We start from the raw sequence: 21,749 nt of genomic DNA on the forward strand, positions 1-21,749 counted from the left end.
ACATATTGAAAATTATTGTGAAATTATATACCTGATAAATCATTGGTAAGAAATCGTCCTAGCTTGTATCAAAATCGATACACTTCTTTATTAACTCTGATTTCATTCAGTTTAACCTGATTCATTGTGATATCGAACAGCAGTGATCAGGCCTAATGGCTGTCTCCATATACTCGATAAACCAAGCTACTACTCTGTTGACTGAGTGAGGCCTTTAAACAAACAACCGGCCACTGAATGCGTCCTTAGAAACTGTCAAAACGAGGCTCGGAAAATACAGGTGCGAAAATTAGGAAGGAAATGTGATATTTAGATCTATGAATGTGAACTAAATTTTAAATTGTCAAGATGTCCTGGTGAAAACATTACAGATTAATTTCATAATTTAAGGTAGGTTGCGTGATTTTTACTTTGATTTTGTGTAGTACCTTTAATTTTTTACCTTGTCAATTCAGTAAGGTTGTAATTTAGCCATGAGTGTGTATTATGGATATGACATGATAAAACGTTCAATAGGGTGTTGAATTATTAAAATATGAATTTGAATGTATTATAAAATATTTCGTTTGGCCACTTTACCATTTACTGAACTATTATGTTTGAACTTTGGTCGTGATGATTTTCTAATTCCATATTTCTACTTCTTACATGTGTATATCGCACATTAAAATGTGAACATTTCGAACTGTGTGCTTATCAAATGAAGTTTAAATTTTTTCACCCGGATAGAAATTTACAAAATGAAGATGGTAACTAATTGAAATTCATGCTCAGTGTTATTTTCACGCCTGATTTAAAAGTGATGTTTACTATTTGTATACTTGTTTGTGGAATTTAATCTTGTTGGTATTAATACCTAAATAAATTTTAAATGGCTAGGATTTGACTGAATTACTTGAAAAGAAAGAGATTTACTTATCTTACGTAATATGAGTGAAATCAAGCCTAAACGCTAACGGTGTAGGTGTACAAATAAATACTCAGGTCCAATCTTTGGTCATGTATAAAAGCTAGGATGCTTCAAAATGTGTTAAAATACTAATGGTTATGATATTTATATCAAACTTTTTGTTGTCAACTTTGGTTTCGTTTTGTGTTTATACTTCTCATTTTATCGTTGTGAAGTGACTTGTTCGGGGACACATTTTGAAGGTTGTTTTCGGCGGGTGTTTCTAGAAAGGCAGAGGACGCTTACCCTACCGGTGCACCTGATTCATGCTCCCAGGTTTTAGTGGAGTCCGAGTTGTTCTTTTGCTTTTGTTTGTTTGTATGAATGATTTTAGTTATTTAATGTTTTTTGTTGTGTATGTCTGTTTTCCATGTCTGGTCTTTGTCCCTGGATTACATTCTTTTGATTACGCTATAACCTTGGTTCGCTTGATTATTCTTACATATTTAAAACTTAAATCTGGGTTGCGCTCTCTGGAACATTTAGGCGGGACCCATAATTGTTCAGTCGTCTAACAATTTCATAAAGTGCTCTTAATTTTTACTTGGTTTATTGCCCAAAATTAAATTTATTTTACACGAAACCAAATATCCAGGACTGAAAGCATGAACATTCTGTATAAAATGAATGCAGCATTGTAGTCTGTTGATATTTGACCCTAATATGTGTTGGTGAAAGCAGCACTTTGATAAATCATTCCTATAAGTTTATTAGATAGCTTTATGTAGTGAGGCTACATGGCAAGAACCTGGAAGATACTCTCATCCAATTTGCGTGCGATATAATTACAAGTAGAGTAAAATTACTTGTCAGTCTGGAGGCCTGTTATGTCACACGTTTCGGTATGCTCTGGAGCTAATTTCTGTGAAGATGAGGTCATATCATACCGACTGTAGAAGGTTCAAATTTAGTTTAACATATGGATTATTATATGAACTTAAAAAATGTGAAGTATTATTTGTTTCGCCGAAGTCATCTGCAAACAATAAACCAATGTGTCCATACTAGTTGTGGGTAATATTATAATACCTAATTAGTAATTAATCCTAAATAAATAACATCCTGTATACAAAATTACAAAGCGATTAATTAACTGGAAAGAACAATAATTAATTAAATATAACAGGGATCTAAGTACTATTTAACAATTACAGATATATTAGTACAGTGAGTTATAATCTGATCCTATACAGTATCATACCATGTAAAAAGGGGCCCGTTAAATATACATTTAGTTAATTTATGCTTTCTGCATAATTTCTGAGCAGGCTCAGTAGTATTAGCATCACTTACCCGTAAAACTGGTTGAAAACTGGTAAGAATTTTTGCGGGAAGAATTTATCTAACTGAAGTACATTGTACATGTATATGCAACTGGATTTTTTTATTTTGTCTCAAGTTAGAACAACATCTAACCTATCATTGCACTCAACCTATTTTTGTATGCAGCATCTTGAACACCCAGTAATTGCTTGCAAAAAGGTAAGGTAAATCTCTGTACCTAAAAAAATGTTCTCATTGTATCACTGTATTGAAAAGAAAATTCAATAGAATTACTTCTATCAAAAACCTTGCAATGGTTTTTACTTTTTTTACTTTTAAATCCTTCTTTCATCTCCATTCAGTTTAACAGCAATTTTCTGAACATGACCATCAAAAATTTTGAAAATGGCCGGAAATCACATGAAAATTTCAAGTTTTCCCGAATTTTTCTGTCCTTGAGGAAACTTGACAAATGTGTGGTTTCAAAGTTTATGCTTGGTCCAAATGTCAAGCACAACAAATACTGAAAATGTGCATCGTTCCATGCTCTTGATCTAGCCATATGGCGATACAGTGGGTCCCGCAATATAGTGGGAACAGAGTATGAAACTTCCATATTACCTTCAAAGAACGAAGGGGTTTCCAGCATTAAGAATCGTCTGATTCAGCCATAATAAATTTTAATTGCGACAGTTTCTAGTTAGATGTAAGAAAAACAAGTATCTGTAATTAGTGTTCGGTTCAAACTTCATGTCATGAAAATGAGTTGATTTATTCTCCACAAAAGTTATTACATAATGTTAATTGTACCCCACACAGACCACAACTACGTCATAAATCATCTCTATTTCAAATTGTGATTCGCCTTCTAGTTCCTTCACACTGTGTGTGTCGTGAGTTTTTCCTGTTAGTTCGTTTATAAATATTTACATCTCCGGTCTTGACAGCACTCCAATCAGTTATTTTAACACAATGTTGAAGATTAAGTCTGTAGATCGATTGTTTTTATCTTGTCTTAGTAAATATCCACTCAAGTGTTCTCAAGTGTGTTATCACGGGATGGTTCGAGTTAAATATCTATGTGGCTGCCTTCATACCACGAAGAAGTTGTGTAACGTAGACACTTGTTCCCAAAGTCAATTTTATCAATCTCTTTCGTTGTTTAGTCTTTTCCAATGTATTTTCAATCTATCTGTTTTAGTTACATGTATATTCGATCCATGCTTTTTGAAAACTTGTATCAACCATCAATACCACAATTAGATTTTTTCAGTGGTCCAAGTGGACTCAGTCAGTTTTGATTTTCCAGTGTTCGAGATTTTGTTTGTAATAAGTATTTTCAAAGTCTGTCGGATGAAGTTGTGTTGGAAACTCGATGCTTTAAACGGGGTATGGGTCCCTCAGTGTAAAACGACACAACGAAGACATAACATAATCGTTGTGGTTCTTTTACGTTTGTTGTTACTTATTGTAATTAGATTAGTATGAACATTTGTACACGACCTTTAATACTTCACGTATACATGCCACTATTTGAAGTTTGGTTTTCAAGCATTTTGACGCACTTATCTTCTCTAAAAGGAAGCGGATGGACGCAATAAAACGGAACCCAATATAAAACGGATAATATCAGTCGAAACAAATGCATAAAAACAGCAATTTTCACAGGAACCTATTCTCCTTGTACAATTATGAAATTGAGATAAACGTCGCAAATTGATGCCAACTTCCGCTTTCGCACAAGACACAACTGGTAACGAGTATCGATTTGGCAATTTTTATATAAACTTTCAGGAAAGTGGCATAATTATGGTTTTTCTTCAAGTTTTGTTTATGACATTTTTATCAAACATTAAAACTGGACACTGAAAAGTAAATAAAACCATTGATATTTTGGTTAGTCCTTAATCAGAAGAAACTAACGTCTTGAGCAGTGTGCTTTCTATTCAAGTAACATAGTAGTACACGAAGACACTGGTTGTTCGAACTTCTCTATCAAAACGACACAGAATATTAACATCACATTAATTGCGTGGATAAATCAGTCTTTGGAAAACCAAGACTCGATTTTTAAAAAGATCAAAGTTATCTCTTTTTAATTACGGTATTCCTCCACCAGCTATTGAGATGGATGAAGTCTTCACGAAAATGTATTAATCGTCGGTATTGAAGTAGACCAAAGTTATGATGTAAGGAAGGAATTTTGATTATTATGTGAAAGGTTTATGCTTCTGGTTGTTACAATGGATACATACTCTCTAGAGATTTCTATGAGATACTACTAAAGAACTATAGTCTTTATTTGGACAAGCTCAAACCGTGTGTGTATTATTCGGATAGAATTTTGAGGACATATTATCAAAAAAAAAAAAAAAAAAAAAAAAAAACAACTCGTAGATTATCAAACTAATGACTAAAAGTGTTGAAATTGCGATCATTTCAAAACGTCAAAATTGGTTTGTTGGCTTTGCCTGTAAAAATTATTTTTAAGGGATTCGAAGGATAAAAAGTATTAAAACAAACCTATTTAAAGAGATGACACATTTATACTCACAAAGTATTCGAACAGACCTTGACAGACCGTGAATGGTTAAATGGACAATTAAATATTGTAATTTTGATTTGAATAGGAAACCAAAAGAAAATATAGTGGGATTGAAAAAGATTAAATCTGCGTAGAGTCCTATTAAAATTTAGATCTAATCCCTCTCACAACGTTTAAAGAAAAAAAAAACAATTTAAATTAGTTAGAACTTTAGTTCTGAAGAAATTGACAAAAATATTAGAAATGACACTAGGTGTTATATAAGTCATGGAAACAATCAGTGAACTATTTGAGAGTAAGGATTATGGATCTGTTGTATCGTCTGAGAAAACAGTCAGGTGAGTTGTCTACCTTGATTACAATAAATTGTTTGTGTAACGAAAAGAGCCAGTTTGTAGGAATGACCAAAAAGCAAATATTTAATTTATATTTTTGGATAACTACACAAGTCTAAACTCTGAATAGTTTTTGCATAATTTGTTTTAATATATTTTTTTCACATCGAAGCATTAGTAATTTCCCTTGGTGTTCAATGTGGGTTTGTCTTCAAACGTATGGATAACACGTTCTAGGGAATAATTAAAACATCAAAAAAGCTAATATAATTGTTGAAATTGACTGATAATTCACTGTAAGGCAAAATGTTCCAGATGAACATTGAACATTATTAATTTGGAATGTTTTTTTATTTGTGAAATTTTTGAGCATTTCTGTTTGATCGTTAAAATAGAAGCAGACATATTAATGAATACGGAAAAAGAAGTTTACTTGAAATAAACTTTGAAAAAAAAATGTTTTCTTTCGTTTAATACTTCTAAAGAATGTAATACTTCAGTAAAGTATTCCACTTTCAATATAGTTTTCGCATATACATTCAGTAGAAGTATAAAATAACGGTAATAATTAATTATACAGACCTAATTCATTCAGAGATCTTTACTTTGAATGTTTTCAAAAGCTCGAGATCTGCCCGGGTCAGGATGATAAACTTTCCAAAGGGGACATTCCTTTAGAATACTTGGTCAATATTTGATTTATAAAATTTGTCAGATTGATAAATAAAAGAACAAAAACAGTATTGTTTGACCTTTATATTTTATCTTTCTTATTTTCAATTTATCACGGTATTGATGTATTACATTTGAACGGTTCAGATCTAGATAGAGATATAAATAGAATGGTTATATTTAAAATTATTCTCTTCTTATATTAATCAAAATACAATTCAGTTGAATATATATGTGTGTGTGTGTGTGTGTGTGTGTGTGTGTGTGTGTGTGTGTGATTTCGTTTATTTTATGACTTAAAGCATAAATTCTTGAAAAGTATACATTTTTTGTATATATTTTTACTACATTAGCACAAATATATGTAGAATATCCCTGGGTGTGACTGTAACCATAAATCTTCCAATATCTTTCTTCTTAATATTTTATCAATATTTTTCCAGTATTGATCAAATCCTCACAAGTTTATAGGTAACACTTCACAAACAATGAGTTTTATATATACTTGAAAATGGATTTAAACTTTGGAGAAAGTTATTTGAATCAATGGGATTAATGCAATAAATACTTCATATATTTTATAACCATAAGAATAGCGAAAATCTCTTCTATCTTTTTATAACATGTTCAACATTTACTTTTTAGTTTTGATTTTGACCGTATGACTAATCCTAATCACAATGGGGTTTCTGATGATGTTTTCATGGTAAAGTGGGCCTTGTGACGTCTTAGCGAACACATATTTGTATTTTATCCGGATAATCTAATTATATTTTCAGGATTAAAAAAAAATAGTCACAAATGAAATGTACAAATGTCACGACTTTGTTCCTAAATTTGGACATCAATGCTTAATTTCAGAAATAAACCTAATTCTTTAACTTATATGTAATTTCAAAGCATAAATACTCAGCAGAGACTGATTGGTCTCTGTAACTGTACATTGGTAGACAATGTCCTATTCCGTAAATCTTTGTATATATTCTCGAAAGCAATATATATATATATATATATATGCAATAGCGGACATAGGAAGGGAGTTCGGGCTATCATTGGTAATTTAAAAAAAAATGCATTCAATGAACACAATTTTTCTAACCAAAAAAGGGGGACGGAACTTACGATCCATTGCTACTGTAGTAAGTGTACATTTTATCCAAAATCAGCGATTTTTAAGTCGTCTCTTGTATTACTTTTACTTTAGTTTTAGCCCTCTTTTCATGTAAGATGTATATGACCCAGTTGTTCAAAAAATTATCCACTGGATAAATATTCACCCCTGGACACTAGACGTATCCAGTAGATGACTTTTGTCCTGTTGGTAAATCTTGTGAGCAACCAGACGGTTTATAGGAATTAACTTAGTTGAATGGCTATGTTGTTAATGAGTTACATGGATGTTTGTTTTTGTTTTTGTTTTTTTGTTTGCGATAGTGCATCTTTTGATCGTAATCACCTTGAGTGTTGAAAGAAAATTCGTTTGAATTCATCAGATTACTTCTCTATTGAAAATGTATCGTTTATGTTTATCAAATAAAGTGGAATTACAACATCAAGTTACCAATGTTGTAACGTCTGAAAGTGTAGTGATTCTGTCTACTTATTTATTGATTTAAAAGAATCACTGACTCCGTAAAATGTTAAACCTGATCTGTCCTCCACTAACGCATGAAACAAAGTCACTTCCTGTTAATAAAATTTTATTTATTAGTTAAGATATAGGGAACCATGCCGAGGTATTCGTGTGCACCAAAGCTCGGAGGGATTTATATATCAATATCATTGTGATTTATTACATAATGCTATGGAGAACCATTCAGCTGGGGCCTTTCTGAATAATGATTAATGAGGTACATGCCTTACACATTCAATTTTCAGAACATGGACATTTTCCCTCTTTTTTACAGTTATTGTTTGGTTTCAATGTTTTGCAGCTATTATTTAGTTTCGAATGCCTCTCTTCTGTACTTCATTTCTTTTCCTGAGTGGAACAAATTTCTGTATAACGACATTGTCACACTTTAATTAACACAGATAACCACAAATTATAATGTTCAGCCATGTTTTTATTAATGGCGTGTTGTCTGTATTCTTGGTTTTGTCGTTTTGTCCGAATTATTTAATACCTCGTTCCTCATGTAATCATGACAGACTTAAAAAATCTGTGAAAATGAGGTTATATTTCACATACAAAAGACAGTGCTTTCCTAGTTTTATTGTTAAAGAGCATAGTCAGAAATATGCTTAAGCCCGTTATTTCAGATATGATACACAAAAAAAAAACCTATGAATCCCTGTCTCCAGATATATTTCAATAAAAGTCTATGAGATTAACTACAGTATTGAGACTATTCAAATCTACGGATATTGCTGTAAATATGAAGAAGCTTAGCTGCAGTAATAGGATTATAGTGGTAAATCTAATCAAATCAACCGATACATGTGAATATTTTTTCGTTCGAGACTTAAACATGAATTTCGACTTAAACCATTAAAAGTTATATTTGTACAAGTTGATACATTCCACTGATGAAGTGTTAAAACAAACATTAAACCATGTCCCAAGTCATTTTACTGTTTTGTCAAAATGATTTGCATGAACAATACATGTGTTAAAAGTAAACCTTCCATTTAATCTTTCGTAAGAACGTGACTCATAGATATTGTCTTGCAATACATTAAAGCGAAGATTTTCCGCGGAATTTTATGTCTTCAACTTAAAAACCTATATAATAGAAGACTTCATGATAAGAAATTCACTTTCACGCCTACAGAACGACGAGACACATCTCACAAAGAGTTGACTTGTGAAACAGAAAAGGACAGTGGCCATTGGACTTAGTTTACAAATGATTTAATGATAGAGACCAGGACTAAGACTGTACCAGTAATTGAGGGTTAGGTATCCAGCATATGTTTTCGGGTAGCATATAGCAGACAATCTTTTCATCATTTGCCATATAATTTAGAATACAGGACTGTCATCTAAAACCGCATATACATCTACCATTTTCCAGTTTAGATTGAGCGCCTGTGTGTTTGTGTGTGTGTGTGTGTGTGTTGCCAGTATAACACAATGGATACCTACTGATGTTACAATTGTACTCATAGTAAACTAGGACCAACCAAGCAGTCTTAATTCTTCCAGCTCTACATTGCATGAATGCATGTATTCATAAAGAGTGGATTTTTGTTACTTATAGTTGTACAAAATACGATACAAGTACATATATACTAACAGTAAAGGTAACATAGCGACATACAACGATGTATAAGACGTAATGGGTGACTGTTTTTATTGTCAGGGTTTTGTTTTGTTTATCCCATTAGCAAGTCTCGTAGCTATACTCAATGGTATACACAAATCTTTTCAATATTATTATCAGTTGTAGAAACAAATTAAAGCTTAATTGGGATCTATAGAGAGTTGAATTGAGGATCGATACACGTTCTATAGAAACAGTATGGTGTATCTGTAATCATTCTGTAATGTCATGGTTCTTAAAAGGTTGAAAAGTAGTTTCATTATTTAATAATTTCTATTCATTTTGTTTCTATAACTAATTGTATTTAAAATTGTCCTGTTGTCTTCGTTAATTATCAAATGTCTTGTTGTCAATTAAGGATTCACGTGACAAAACATATAAATCTGTTTAACATACATGTATACCATCAAGTTACATGTACATGAAGCTGTATACGAAATTGCATATATTTCAACATTACTATGAAGTAAACATGACATGCATTCTGATTGTAAGTCATCACAACAATATTATGGTCGATTTTTTTTATAAACTAGTATTTTTATAACCGGGAGAATGTGGATCTAGTGATTAATAACACCCCCACCCGCGTTAGAAATAATCAAAGTGAGTCAGGGCGTAACCCCTGAACGGTACATTTGATTATTATAATTGAAGTAGACTAAGTCTTGTTTCTATGGTCCAAAACTTCGTGTATGTAGTTAAGCAGTTTATTCCAAAAAAGTGAGAAATATCAGTATGATCTATCTATACTCGACACTTAGCGGGAAAAGGGGGAGTAGAAATGAAAATATTCCGTCCTTGAGAGTTCCGAAACTGCAGTCAAGGACTTAAAAAAAAAAGAATTTGTTAAAGTTTGCTTCAATAACTTGTCGTTACTACCTTTATTTACCCGTGCTGTAGCTAGTGTTCATTGGGCTAAGTCGTCGTTTTGAACGGTTTATATGTCTATTTATACTTGCCTCTCATCTTATTCTCTTCACAAAGCCATAAACTTTTCACGAGTTACTTTAAAGGCTACGAATAGACGCCATAAAAGTTAAAAATTTGTTTTAAATAGCTTTCATTACAGTTTGGACTCCAGATAGAAATATGCATTGTCACAATTGGTCATAAACGCCGATATTATGTTGAAGTAATGATGTTTCATCATGAACCATGAATATTCACTTGTCAGCTCGTGTCGTTTATTGGCGGACATCAGACAAACTTTCCGATGTTGTTTAAATTCCGTCATTTTTTGTTCTTTTTTGTTTGTTATATCGATAATACGATATGTAACAGGACATTTTATTCTTCATCGTTTCCATAAAACAAAAAATGGGACTTAACGTCCCGGAAAACAACAAGTCTGGTCACGTGCGTTTGGTACTCGAAGGATTATGAGTATATGTACATGTACGCCATTGAAAGCCTTAAACATAATTTTTTAGCACGAGTAGTTAGATAACAAAAAGCTCTGATGGATTACTCGTGTCATTCTGGAATTCCTGCTCATTCATTCGAAAGATTTACATTTTTCACAGGTTCAGTCCAAGTACCAACAATAGTAACACGTCGTCTACAGAAAGTTATTAGTAGCAAAATACCGACCCATTATTGAAAAATGTGCCACAGAAAACATGGAGTGTTATTTTAGATTGAATAAATAAAGTTATCAAATATATCGCAAGTCCTTAAAGCGTTCTCCACCGGCCGCCATGAGGACATGTGGACCCTAACAAAAGCAATTTGTTTCTGGAAGTGTGTTTTAGTCAAAATGTTATTCTTATCTTATTTCTGGATATTTGTCAGTGACTTGGTATAAATACAAGTATTTGTTGTTAATACTGTTGTCTCCTGTCTGTGTCTTAGTCTATTTTTATGCTCTGTCTTGTAACTTCAGATACAAACAATTGTATCGATTTCTTCAGAACAATAGCTGCTACACAGTGCTTGGAAATTTTATAAACCCAAAATTGATTACATTGGCGGACTTAGGGGTCCGAGGTTGGAACCCAACCTTTTTTGAAGTTTTACATTTGTGCAAATATATAACAAAAAAATGACCAAATGATAGCCTGTCTCGCTTTTTAATTTTTTGATCGGAACCCCCTTTTATATATTCCTGGATTATGTAAAGTTCTTACACAAAGAACTCCATTGAGTCCATAAACCTTATTTGAAAAAAAAATGGACTTCGTTTTATTTTACTTCACTGAAATTAACATGACTACATAGATAATTAAGTATTTTATCAGGCCTGATTTATACACATCTGTTTGACTACAATGATCCACACGAGTATTTTGTTCTTTCAGTTTAACTCGACCCTTGACGAAATGAACAGATTTTGACTGTTCATCATAACATATATTTTATAGACCCCAGTGTATTTGTTTGTATTTTATATTGATGTATCAGTAACCAACAGAGAATAAATTTTATTTGAACATGTTTTCATGCAACCCTATGACAATATACACAAATTCTCATGTTAAAAATTAATCAATGGAGTCAAATTAATTATTCAAACATTTCCATACAATTTGTTGGTCGTTTAAACATATGTTATCTATTGACAAGAACATTTCATGGGGTGATTCCAAGGCTTTTTATTGATAACTAAACTGTATAGGAATATAAAACCCTGTATTTTAAACATTTAGAAAATGTTCTCAATATATTTTGTTAGTAATAGAAATAAAGGGCAAACTTGACTTGAATTTTATCTACTGTATCTCGATGTGGTATCACGTTTCAGACCGTATATACACTGCTACACTATTCAACAATGGCAATAGTCGTGGGAAAATAATAGCATGACAGGGAGACGTTAGATACTGTATAACGGAAGTACCCACTAGAACCATATGTACTTCATGCCCCTGCGATAAAGTAAATGGTTGTCACGAGAATCTAAGCCAAAGATATACTGCTGTGTTCAGCAATATCTATTCTCCGGAAGTGGGCTATAAAAATATAATTCATTCATTGAAATATAGATTGCGATTTATTTAAATCACTTTATTTTTACTTAATATGTAAAAAGACCCTCAGGTATTGTTATTCAAAATGGTACATCTAGTTCTTTGTACGCTGGAATTGGTATTCAAATGGTACATCTGGCTCAGTGTTGTAACACGTTGACATCTGACGCATTTTTTTCTTTTTCAGATTCAGCTTACCAGCCATTATGAAGGAACAGACGTACGGATGGTATCCGTCCGCTAAGGACGTATATATTGATAGAAGGATGGGAGCTCCAAATGCCTATCGTAAGTTTACTAATCACAATTGTTGTAATATGTTCGATTCAATGTTTAATTGTTTTTTTGTCGAGTCTATAACTGCTGATGTTTCATTTATTGTAAATGCGTGATTTATTTTTGACTTTTTCAAAAATCCTCGCAATCATCTGAAACGGTGTTATGGTATCTTTATAAACGAGAATTATACGACAAAGTTAGGAAATCGTCGCCTATAAAAGAAACTATGACAGAGCACTAACTACTTAGGAACACTAGGATAGAATACATGTAATTAAAACTAAATCGTTTACAGTTATGAGTTAATCATGATTGAATAGAAGGCCATTTCAAACTGAAAGTTTTTTATATTGATCACTTCACAGTACTAGAGTAATTTATACAGAAAGCAAAAACGTTCCAATTCTTTTTCCGTTGTAATGCACAGGGTTTAAAAAAAGGTTTCACTACACTTGTACTCATTTAGTGTTTCATGGTCATATTTGATGTTTTGTGAATCTGCTTTTAGCCAGATCACCATCAGCTTGCTCAGGTATTGTATTGGCAGTGTGCCATAACACGCTTTTGTTCTTTTCACTAATAGCACAACCCAAAATGAAAGCAAACAATTAGCTAACCTTAGGTTTATCCATGCATTGTGTGGCTACTGTATGCAATTTGTTGCCAACATTATCATCTCGTGCAAAGTTTCAACTCATTCTTTCAAATTATTCTTATTCATCATTTTTGACAAGAAATATGAAAACATTTCGTATACTGCAACATTTCGGAATTTAATTGTCAAGATGTTTAACTTAATAAAACTGTTGATGAGTCAATTTGTTATTTTTCCTAACTGTTTTTGGTAGCGGTCCAGGTAATGGTTCAATATTTCGATTTAATGTTTTAATAACATTAGCACGTGTTGGTAGAATCTGTCCAAGAGTAGTCAATTTCGTTAGATACCCCTTAGTTACTAGAACTCCCCAATATCAGTGTTGCGCTGGTGTGTTCAGCATTTGTCTTTATTTTTTAGTACTGCTTATGAATATTCCAAATGAAGAAAAGTTCAATATTTCTTGTTTTCGATATGCTTTTAATGTCAAGTGGTTTCATTAGAGGTGTTATCTTAGTGTACATAGTGCTATACAGTAGTAATACACATATTTTCCTCTTCAATTTCAGAGCTCGAAGCCATGTACAAATATCAGAACAGCAATTTCTATACTGCTCCCAAACCTATATCACCAAGACCACCAAAGGGATTTCGGCCATCACCTACGCCTACAAAACGTCCGATGTCGAGTGTTGCTAGTCACAAGTCTAGATCTAGCAACCAACAGTCTGCATCTCTTCAAGTTAGAGCAAAAAGTGCACCAATTTATGACTTTAAACCAGTTCCAAAACTTCAGATTCCAACTCCATTTCAATGCTGGTCCACTAAGGTCGCCGAAACACAGTACGGTATTCCAATACCAGACGAGTTGGAGGCACGGACACCGACGCCTTCTTGTCTTCAACAACTTCAGAATGATATAACAGTTGCTCCAATGACGGAATCTTTAGAAACACCAGACCCGGAAATATTTGAACGAAAACGAGAGCGAGTAAAGAGTGCTGTCATACCAAGACAAAAACCTACTCCACCACCTAGAACAATAAAATCAGCAGGGTCTAGTAGATATAACACCCCAACACAGGGACGACAACTCAGACCAAGGAATCCAACACCAATGAAATCATGTGTTCCTGACTACGCAGACGATATGTCCCGAGTGCCAACACCAGAACAGTATGAAAGAGACCGAGAAAAATATGGTTGGCGGGCAGAAGTTCATGGTGATCCTTTAAAAATAAAGTATGTACTCCAGAATTTGGTCTGATCATGACTGTGTCGTGTTTCCTGTTTTCTTTAGTAAGAAGACAACCTTTCTTTTTTATATTCTTTTGGGAGATTAATGGGAAATGGTTGTTTATTTTTGAAGGTTTTGTTTATCCCTCTTTATCATAGGACTACAAAAGTAAGAAATGAGAATTGTAACGTTTGATAAAGTAACGCTTTTAATTTTGGGTTTGAAACTATTTATCCAAGTATTGGTAGGAAAACTTGTGTAGAGCGGTTTCAGGTTAACCAATCAACAGATTTGTGAATATCTTAACCAGAATCATATCAATTATTACTATTATTTTCGAGTTGCACTTTGTATAGTGTGTAACTTAGTAGAGTGTTGTATGAAGGACACAAGAAACTTAGTAAATATATTTGCATTGCCAGTGACTAAAACTTTGTCCTGGTCAGTAGTTTTGTATGAATGCATTTATTCCTCATATTGTTTGCAAAATGTACCAATATGAAATTACAACTAAATACTACATAACATGCATCTTACTAGCTTAAATATGCTTACGAATTCAGGTAGACGATATCAGACTAGTTTAATACTGAAACTATTATAGGAGCTACATATTTTCGTTGTCTTTATCTCGTTTTTTTTTCTTGGTCTTTACATGCTAAATCATAAAAATTTTGCCATTTTTCATTTTATTAGGAAAACAATGCAGCGACTTCCATACTATGTACAGTGCGATGACCCGGTAATAGAACCTGAGCCACCTAAAGTCCACATGGAAAACATGGAGACGTTCTTCTATAACACCATACCACGGCGTCCATTAGGTTATACTATTCATAAGGAATGGGTATCAGAAGTAATACATGCCAAACGCATGGAACTTCAAAAACGGGAAGGAATTAAACATAGATGGAAAAACTTTGCTTTTGTATATTAGGGGAAAAAGTTTTTTTTCAATTAACTTAACCAATGTATTGTGTAGGAATATATATTTTTCCATTTCGGTATTTCGTGTAGTCTGACAAAATGTGTTATGTGCATGCATTTAGGCTGGAAAAATATTGATAAGTTACGAATGAGTTTATACTATCTTTTTGATGTTCATACTTGTCTTAAAAATATATTTATTTGAATATGGACATGAGACCGGCACGTCGGGTGCGCCCAGTTTTTTTTTAAAAACTGTATGAAGTGGACATCAAATGGGTGTGTGTATCTGTATTCAAAGGTATTTCGGTACTGACAGGGTCTGTCTTAATTGTGAAATATTAGTAGTTATTTACACACAACTTTAGTGTATAGCATGTATCCTATATGTCTCTGATACTGAATAAAATACACCAACATGGTGAACTTTTCAGTCAGTTTAAAATTAAATATTTATTTTCTACTTATTCTATTCAAATCCGAGGGGCTAAGTCGACTGGCGAACTGTTCAAATCAACTGCTTATTGTAATGGATAGATAGACGATTGAAAAAAAGATATCAAAGATAGATTTTTTACAAATTTAGAACAGTGTTTTACATATTTCTTAAGAAGAATAGAATCCTAAACTATGTCACGCATTAGAAAAGAATACTGTATTATTTCACTTTTTATTATTTTGGAATACACTTTGAAATATGTGTTGATAATTAAGTATACGCACCAAAACGGTTGTTTAGATATAGGTTATCTATACTTAGAATTATATAGAAGATTTATCAAATTCTAACTGCATTCAACAATCTTGCGTATTTTCTGTGATATAAAAAATTAAGTTTTTATGATATGTATAGATCTATTTTTTTCGACTGATCTAGAGGAGTGATTTGTTATGGGTACATGTGTGTGTGTGTTTTTTTGTTTACTCGTAGGTCATTTGTTTTAACAATAATAAGCATTTTTTCTAAAAAAAAAATACAATGTCACGAGTGAAAGTGATGTTTTTCCTTTAATTATAAAATTACTTGTCACTACTCCTCCCAAAACCTCACCTTTAACTCCTCTTGATTGGTTGAATTAAGTGGGTATTCATGTCACGTGTCAATGTGAAGTGCTCGTTTGTAGTTTGTTTTGTATTTTTTTAAAATAACGAACACAGTTTTAATGTGTTCCGTAATGTTCTACTTGACTTAATGTTGACTATAATGATAGTTCACAGCTAGCACAAAAAGTACTAAAACGATATATTGTAAAGAAGTTTAAAATATACTGTGATACTGATGTACATAATTATACTAGTAAATTTGTAAATGTAAATTATGTTACCAAATGTGTAGGTCGTTAATTTAATTTCATTTTATCAGTCTCTTACTGGTTGGTCCTCTTACAGCAAACCAAGTTATTTTGTATAATTTGCTTTGGTGTGGTGACGTCATTAATGTAGATCGGTCCCACTCCGTCAATCAAATAATCCCAAACAAAGTAACAAATTCTTATTTTTTAATTTATTTTAGTCCATTAGTAGATTTAGAGATTATGGCCTCTTGTGGTACAAATTTAAGCTATGTTTGAGTTAAATGCTTACAGAATGAGTAATCTAAATTTTCGTAGCTCATAACCCTATTGTCATTGAATGATTTCTCTGCGCCACCGAAAACACTGCCAAGCACATGTTAATTCTTTTATCGTCATGTTGTTAAATGTTTAGTCTTATTTCTGCAACTTATATTGGTGTCATGGGAAAACTGACTTACTAAACTATGGGGAAAAATGACTAAATTTAATAAATTAAATTATCGAGTTTTTTAGATTTTACATCTAATATTGAATGCATTCAAGTATTGAGAATGCGTTGAGGTAAGGGTTAAAATAATTGATTTCGTATATCTACCTCTCTATAACAGAATTCCTCCTATATAAGCAATATTCATCTTAGCAGCACATTTCTATTCATCTTTGGTAGCTGACGGTAACTGTCTGTCCAGCTCATTATGACTCCGTCAGGGTTAGCGGAGAATGGTTACTGCACGTAATTGTACAAACGTATTTAAATTGTAAATAGTTTTATCTTATTGTTTTGTTACTTGTTGCTGATTCTATAGAAATATTATTTTTAAATGTTATTTTGATTCAAGAAATTAATGTTAACAGATTATTAGATTGGTAAATAAAAATATGCTCTTAAACTCTTATGATGTATTGTATTGGTTGACTATAAACATAATGCACATAATATATAATGGTCTAGAAATCTACTCCGCATGTAGATCTATACCTGTTTCCTGTATACAATATTAATGGGCTTTGTATCACCAAGCTATAATATAAATATTTGCTACACATGGAGCCAAACTTGCCAGAATGAAAATCAACTAGGAATCATAAGGTGTTTTAAAAAACATACTATAAAATCCCAAGTTTTTGGTATCACTTCTTCATTGCTCTTTTAAGAAAGCCACTTGTAACTAAAAAAATGCACTCCCCGAGCGTAAAAGCGTGATTACAGACAATTTGCGAGTATGTATTTCAAAACTGCAGATGGACCAGAATCTTTATTGGGAAAACGCTTGCATTAAAAGAGAAAACACCAATTGTTTTTATTCTGGAAATCGTATCGTCTCGAGCCACTGACTGCATCCATTCTGGATGCAAACATTTTAATCATCAGGTCCGTGATTAACAAATTTGCTAGAGATTCCCAACCTTAGCTGGAGTCCCTCAATGTTGGAAAGAAGCCATAATGATACCAATACTGAAGAGGGGAAAGAACAAGTCGAAAGCCTCGAGCTACCGCCCAATTAGCCTAACAAGCAGTTGTTGCAAATTAATGGAGCGTATAATCAACAAGCGCCTACAGACATACTTTAAATCGCAGAACATTCTTGGTCACGAACAAGCTGGTTTTAGACAATACAAGAGCACAGAAGGTCAGACAACACATCTATCTCAAGTAGACGAGAATGCATTTCAATCAAAGAAAGTAACGCTAGCTATCTTCGTAAATCTTCAGAGAGCATTTGACAAAGTTTGGAAAGATGGCCTACTTGTGCAACTTCTTAGATTTGGAATAAGTGGAAGAATGCACGAATGGACCAACTCATATCTGTACAATAGAAGGGCAAGAGTACTCGTAGATGTGAAACATGGCCGAAAAATACTTCTAAAACAGGTTGTACCACAGGGAGGAATATTGCCACCGACTCTCTTCATACTCTATATGAATGACCTAGTTCCAGAGCTGCCAAATGGTGTACAATCAGCACTCTATGCAGATGATCTTGTCCTCTGGTGCTCTGAAGAGTATGCAACCACTGCAAGGTACCGGATACAAACAGCATTAGATATGGTAGCCAATGAGTGGTGTGTTACCATCAATAGAGAGAAAACAACAGCAACCCTCTTTACACTCTCACCTAAAACCGAATCTGCCAAACTGTCCATGGATGACATCCATATCACAATGGAAGATCAGCAAACATACCTTGGTGTAACCTTCGATAAAATACTTACATGGAATCAGCATATAATGACAGCAGAGGCCAAAGCCAGACGAAAACTAAATATCATGAGAAAACTTGCTGGTACAAACTGGGGTGCTAATGAGAAAGTTTTGAAATCTGTCTACGAAGGAAATGTACGCCCATATCTAAAATATGGCTCTAGTGCTTGGATGCAGCAGCTATAAGTCTCACCATCAGACTCTAGACAAAGTCTAGAATCAGGCACTCCGCATCATCACAAGAGCCATGAAATAAACACCTATTGCTAGTATGGAGGAAATTACAAACATACCACCATTAAGTAAGAGAATAGAGTGTAAAGCTATGATACATACCACCAAATATCAATGCTTACCAAACCACCCAATGAATGAGACTGTGACTAAAACAACTATCCTCAGGCAGACTCAACAGATCCAGCTTCACTCTAGAAACAAGAACATTACAAAGAAAACACCAAGAACATCTACCTATGCATGTCAAACCTATAGATTTTAAAATGAATGACAATCTATGTGCAGAGAAGGAGGACAATGTAACCATTCAGACAGTTACAGTTCCTTTACTCAGTGCCAAAGATGAAAAATCAAACATCGTCAGAAGGACCGTAACAATGAGCATGCTGGAAGAAAAGTATCCATCAGAATTGTGGGCAAGAGTTTACACAGACGGTTCAGCTACAAATGCGACAACAAAAGGAGGGGCCGGTATCTACATAGAATACTCAAATGGAGAACAACAGTCAATGGTAATACCAACAGGATAAATTACTCCAACTACAAGGCCGAAGAGGAAGCACTCATTCATGTGGCAATTACATTACATCAAGGAAAAAACAGAAAATGTGCAAGTAGTATTCCTAACAGATGCCCTCTCCATAATATAAGCACTGACCAACAACAAACTACCACAACCTGAAAGAGCTATTTATTCCATCAAGAGCCTTAAAACTGCCATACAGAGGATACCTTCACATTGTGGAATCATCGGAAATGAAAAAAGCAGATAAGCTAGCAAAGGAAGGCGCTCAACAACATCAAGATGGAAATTCTGTCTGCTACACAGAAATGAAGACCATCATCATGTCTCTGCACAATACCCCTCAGATGCAAGATAGCTACCATCAACTAAAAAGATCTGAGCAAACTACAATCAAACAATAATTAAAAAAAAAACTGTGAGAGACACTGAAAAAAATAAACGCACTGTCTAGTAACCTTTAAGAACTCCTTCAGATCAACAAAAAAAAGTTTTGAAGGAGTTATTGCCCCTGAACTGACGCTAAATCTGCGGTAAGAGTTGTCATAACAATAAAAGAAAAAAGTGGAACATACAATTTATGATATCCTAAAATCACATCAAGACCTAAAAGAAGGAAATGATGAAAGTATTTTCACATATTTATTGACCCAAAAAAGGATGTTTTTTTCTTAAATGTACCATGCAGGAGTGGGCATTCTTATGATTTTCGATTTCATGTGTCATTCGTTTGCCTTATCACGTGTAGATTCAATCACATAAATGAGATATTGAATAGAGTTTCGCTAATCATTATTCTTTGCGACTGATATTAGATAAATTATGGAACATAAGGAATTAATGGAACGTTAAGTGATTCCCCGCAACCTATAATGGTGATAAAATTTTTAAAACGACTTACTCGAAAACTGTATTTCGCCGAATATTACATTCAACCTGTAATAATTATTTTAAGTATAAAAAAGATCGTCTGTTCGTTCTCAGATTATCACCAGGAAACCGTCGGGGTGGGGCTGGGGATTGTAGGGACAGACGGACAGAAACGCAACTTTTAGGAGAGCATTACATAATAATGCCACCTCGTGTGGCGGGGTGTAAAAACTTAAAGTATAACATACCGTCATATAACAGTGAAACTGTAGGTTACATACCACTAAATCAACCAATGAGCTTATAGTCCTTCACAAGTTTTACAAGTATTGAAGTAGTGCACTTGTGTTATGTTGCTGTGGAAAAAGTGCACATTTGCACAAGTGAGCTTGTATTTGACATATTCTACATAAAATGGTCACTGCAACGTACTTGATTAAATATTTTTTATGGGTTCTGTATACTGAGTCAACTTTTTTGACTCGATGCTCGACATTTTTAAGTCGATACTCGACATTTTTGACTCGATACTCGACTTTTTTAATTCGATACTCGACATTTTTGACTCGATACTCGACTTTTTTTTTATCTCGATACTCGACTTTTTTTTGACTCGATACTCGACATTTTTGACTCGATACTCGACTTTTTTAAATTTTAACTCAATACTCGACTTTTTTTTAACTCGATACTTGAGTTTTTTACTCGATATTCGACTTTCTTGACTCGATACTCAACACTCTACAATAAGAAACCCTCCCAGGGGCGTGTCCAGGATATTTGAAAGGGGGGGCGTAGAATAAAATTTTTGGACCTTTTTTGGCTTAAAAACATAAAATAATAGAGAATTGCACTAATGTAACGGTTCCTGACTTGGAGCATGTATATTTTATAGTTAAAGTGTCAGGGTGTGACATTTTTTATGCCGAGTTAGTGTCACACAAAACAACCAAAATTCATGTATTATACTGATTTACTTACCGTTTTGGTTGTTTAAAAAAGGTGTCCAAGACACCTTGATACGATTTTAAGGTCTTTTGACGTTTTGTTTTTGACATCGACATCTTTGCGAATTCTTTATCACATCAACAACAATGGATACTAATCGCAGAGTCGAACACGCCGGACTCCGAGAAACGAAATTTTACGGTTGATGATGACCCATCAAATTGGGGAATCAGTATAAAAAGAAATCAGAGTATGTGTTTAATTAATGAATATGAAAAATTGCCATCATTCAATACAATACTAGCAGATTATAACGATAGTTTTTTTTTTTTTTTTTTTTTTTTTAAAGGGGGGGCGTACGCCCATTACGCCCTTACCTGGACCCGCCCCTGCCTCCGTCATTACAGGGGCGGATTCAGACACTTTGAAAAGAAGATGTGCCAGTCGGGGTTCCTCAGAAAAGGGGAGTTGTAGGACATTATTTGCCATTATTTGGGGTAATTATACTTATGAAACGGATAAATTTTCCAATAAAAAAGGGGTGTCAATCCCCTGGCACTCCTTCATAATCCACCACTGCTTTAATACGAAAATGAAACAGATCGATTGTAATGATACAACATATCAAATAAATTA

The 21,749-nt window shown here is 33.5% G+C and overlaps 1 protein-coding gene across 2 annotated transcripts; it reads left to right on the forward strand.

Annotated features, from left to right (window-relative positions):
• The first annotated feature begins 129 nt into the window (after nt 1-129).
• On the forward strand, nt 130-17,222 carry LOC148608260 (uncharacterized). Of its 2 annotated transcripts, none has more exons than XM_088544464.1 (4): nt 130-390; nt 12,187-12,287; nt 13,443-14,115; nt 14,807-17,222. In XM_088544464.1, the coding sequence occupies exons 2-4, from the start codon at nt 12,206-12,208 to the stop codon at nt 15,045-15,047; spliced, it is 996 nt and encodes a 331-aa protein (XP_088400590.1). In that variant the 5' UTR covers nt 130-390; nt 12,187-12,205; the 3' UTR covers nt 15,048-17,222. The 2 variants fall into 2 exon arrangements, with proteins under 2 accessions (XP_088400590.1, XP_088400589.1); XM_088544463.1 differs by lacking the exon at nt 130-390 and adding an exon at nt 4,077-5,095.
• Nucleotides 17,223-21,749: the final 4,527 nt, after the last annotated feature.

The sequence above is a fragment of the Perna viridis genome, chromosome 9 (genome assembly GCF_037379345.1).
Source record: "Perna viridis isolate PV_CMFRI_1.1 ecotype Kerala chromosome 9, ASM3737934v1, whole genome shotgun sequence".
NCBI classification, from domain to species: Eukaryota; Metazoa; Mollusca; class Bivalvia; order Mytilida; family Mytilidae; genus Perna; species Perna viridis.

Coding starts and splice junctions, on each gene's coding strand:
- LOC148608260 (XM_088544463.1), top strand. CDS start 5,025: ATGGAAACAATCAGTGAACTATTTGAGAGTAAGGATTATGGATCTGTT. Junction 5,096..12,186: donor TCGTCTGAGAAAACAGTCAG/GTGAGTTGTCTA, acceptor TTTCTTTTTCAG/ATTCAGCTTACCAGCCATTA. Junction 12,288..13,442: donor GGGAGCTCCAAATGCCTATC/GTAAGTTTACTA, acceptor CTTCAATTTCAG/AGCTCGAAGCCATGTACAAA.